Here is a 3,306-nt window from a genome sequence, read left to right as displayed (position 1 = left end):
TCGAATCATTTGATAGACTGTTAAACTCCATTTTTTGACTTTGAAAATAAAAATTTTCAAAAATCATTTGAAACACAGCTGATTACAAAACAAAAAAAATGTAAAAATGAAAAAGGAGTCATTTCAAAAGAGAGACTCCAAGAAAAATTTACCCCCCCCCACACACACACAAACACACAAAAACTCTGTTAATTATGCTCTGTACAGAAAAGGGTATAAAACACAGTGTCTACTTTAAAGGGCTCCTATTCCTGGAATCACTCACAACCTGATCACTCCTTCCTCTTCTAAACACAGAAACTACTCTTTGTGCAGCATTTCCTCATTCTCTCCTCTTACGTATATAGATATATATCTAAGGGCTGACAGGCTCCATTCACTGCAGACACACATTAAGTTCAGACCTCAGGCTAGTTTCATTTCTACAAAACAGAAACTGAAACCGTCACTGTTACTGGCACATAGAAATGGCAGAAAAAGGAGTTCAGCTGGATCGAGAAACCTTTTCTTGTTCGATCTGTTTGGATCTACTGAAGGATCCGGTGACTACAACCTGTGGACACAGCTACTGCATGAACTGTATTGAAACCCACTTTGATGAAGAGGACAGGAAGGGAATCCACAGCTGTCCTCAGTGCAGGAAAACTTTCACACCGAGGCCTGTCCTAGAAAAAAGCACCATGTTAGCAGATTTAGTGGAGCAGCTGAAGAAGACTGGACTCCAAGCTGCTCCAGCTGATCACTGCTATGCTGGACCTGAAGATGTGGCCTGTGATGTCTGCACTGGGAGGAAGCTGAAAGCCATCAAGTCCTGTTTATCTTGTCCAGCCTCTTACTGTGAGAAACACCTCCAACCTCACTATGATGCAGCTCCATTAAAGAAACACAAACTTGTTGACCTTTACAAGAAGCTCCAGGAGAACATCTGCTCTCGTCATGATGAGGTGATGAAGATTTTCTGTTGTACTGATCAGCAGAGTATCTGTTATCTCTCCACAATGGATGAACATAAAGGCCATGAAACAGTCCCAGCTGCAGCAGAAAGGACTGAGAAGCAGAAGGAGCTCAAGGTGAGACGACTAAACATCCAGCAGAGAATCCAGGAGCGAGAAAAAGATGTGAAGCTGCTTCAACAGGAGGTGGAGGCCATCAATGGCTCTGCTGATAAAGCAGTGGAGGACAGTGAGAAGATGTTCAGTGAGCTGATCCGTCTCATCCAGAAAAGAAGCTCTGATGTGAAGCAGCAGGTCAGATCCCAGCAGGAAACTGAAGTGAGTCGAGTCAAAGAGCTTCAGGAGAAGCTGGAGCAGGAGATCGCTGAGCTGAAGAGGAAAGACGGCGAGCTGGAGCAGCTCTCACACGCAGAGGATCACAACCAGTTTCTACACAACTACCCCTCACTGTCAGCACTCAGTGAGTCTACACACTCATCCAGCATCAATATTCGTCCTCTGAGCTACTTTGAGGATGTGACAGCAGCTGTGTCAGAGACCAGAGATAAACTACAGGACATTCTGAGAGAGGAATGGACAAACATCTCACTGACAGTCACTGAAGTGGATGTTTTACTGTCACCACCAGAGCCAAAGACCAGAGCTGGATTCTTAAAATATTCATGTGAAATCACACTGGATCCAAACACAGCAAACAGACATCTGTTATTATCTGAAGGAAACAGAAAAGCTATGTATACCAAAGAAGAACAATCCTATTCTGATCATCCAGACAGATTTACTGGATGGCTTCAGATCCTGAGTAAAGAGAGTCTGACTGGACGTTATTACTGGGAGGTGGAGTGGAGAGGAAAAGGAGTTGAAGTAGCAGTCACATACAAGAATATCCGAAGAGTAGGAAAATCAGACTTGTGTTTTTTTGGATTCAATCAAAAATCGTGGTCACTGAAGTGTTATATCAACAAATATGAATTTTGGTACAACAAAGTCCAAACTGTCCTCTCAGGTCCTCGGTCCTCCAGAGTAGGAGTGTACCTGGATCACAGAGCAGGTATTCTGTCTTTCTACAGCGTCTCTGAAACCATGACTCTCCTCCACAGAGTCCAGACCACATTCACTCAGCCGCTCTATGCTGGACTTTGGCTTTGTGAATCTGATGGCGTCTCTGCCGAGTTCATTAAACTTAAATAGACAGAAGTCATTGACAGAAAACTGGATAAATGTGTGTTTTAGTCTACAGGTTTTTTTTCTCTGTAATCATTGTTACTGAGCTTGCAGTTGCGCTTTTGTTCTTTGCATACTCACCTGTTAGTTAAACTTTTGTTGTCTAGTTAATGACTGACTTTATTCGGGTGGCACTTCATCTTGTGTTTGTTTAGCCATGTAAGGAAAACAAGGCCCCCGTGTTTTATTCCGTCAGTGTATTCTTCCACTGCAAATGGTAAGTAATGTAAAAACACTGCTGCCACTTTTTTGGTTTCTTTGATGATTGATTAGACTTTTTCTTTAGTGCTGAGATTACTGTGTTATTTGCAGCTTTAGGTGGTTTTAATCGTTAGCATAAGTTTGGCAGACATTCTTACTTGCTGTCACCAATGTTCAAGAGTAACAGTCGCGAATTAATTGTCGGTATTATTGCTATGGAGAATAAAACATTAGAGCCTGTCTCTAGTTTACCTGATGATATTCTCATGAATGGGGCAGAGTATTAAGTATCACCTTAAAGCACTTGTTGCAGGCTGCTGAGTTTGCATCAGCATAGAGTATGCAACCAGAAGGCCTTCTCGGTCTTTGAAGGAGCCGGCCCACGCAGACCACGAAGGCCGGGTCTTCCAAAGTGTGCGGCCTATGAATTGGGACATAGCTTTTGTGTGTGTGAGTTTGCGTGTGTAAGACAGATAGTGAGAATGTAAAATATTATCTATTGACATGATGTTGCATACTCTATGCTATTAATTTTAAAACTGAAGTGCTGCTAATTGCAGCGGCAAGACTTTTAACTGGTACAAACAAGAGGTCACACATTACTCCAGTTTTGGCTTCTCTTCATTGGTTGCCTGTAAATTTTAGGGTTCATTTTAAAATTTTAGTTGTAACTTTTAGAGCTCTGCACGGTGAAGCTCCCCAGTATATCTCTGACCTGTTGAAACCTCATGCTTCATCCCGAGCACTTAGGTCTTCAGGTCAGAGGCTACTGGTGGTCCCACATACTAGGTTTAAAACACGTGGGGATCGGGCTTTTCAGGCACTGGCACCTAGGCTGTGGAACTCTCTGCCGTTGTCTTTACGCTGTCTAGACTCTATTGACTCCTTTAAAAAGCAGCTGAAGACATTTTTATACAAACGGGCTTTT

General features: G+C 42.7%; 1 protein-coding gene across 1 annotated transcript; it reads left to right on the top strand.

Moving 5' to 3' along the window:
• Positions 1–452: 452 nt before the first annotated feature.
• LOC146390278 (tripartite motif-containing protein 16-like) lies at positions 453–2,606 on the top strand. Its single transcript, XM_084923337.1, has one exon. It carries the CDS (start codon positions 468–470, stop codon positions 2,142–2,144), a length of 1,677 nt encoding a protein of 558 aa, XP_084779463.1. The 5' UTR covers positions 453–467; the 3' UTR covers positions 2,145–2,606.
• Positions 2,607–3,306: the final 700 nt, after the last annotated feature.

Source organism: Perissodus microlepis, chromosome 3 (assembly GCF_051167445.1).
Source record: "Perissodus microlepis isolate ML-2025 ecotype Zambia chromosome 3, ASM5116744v1, whole genome shotgun sequence".
Classification (NCBI taxonomy): domain Eukaryota; kingdom Metazoa; phylum Chordata; class Actinopteri; order Cichliformes; family Cichlidae; genus Perissodus; species Perissodus microlepis.
The sequence above is the reverse complement of the archived record's forward strand: the minus strand, read 5'-3'. Positions and strand labels throughout refer to the sequence as shown.

Bases quoted from the DNA above. Each gene is read 5' to 3' on its own strand.
- LOC146390278 (XM_084923337.1), top strand. From the start codon at position 468: ATGGCAGAAAAAGGAGTTCAGCTGGATCGAGAAACCTTTTCTTGTTCG.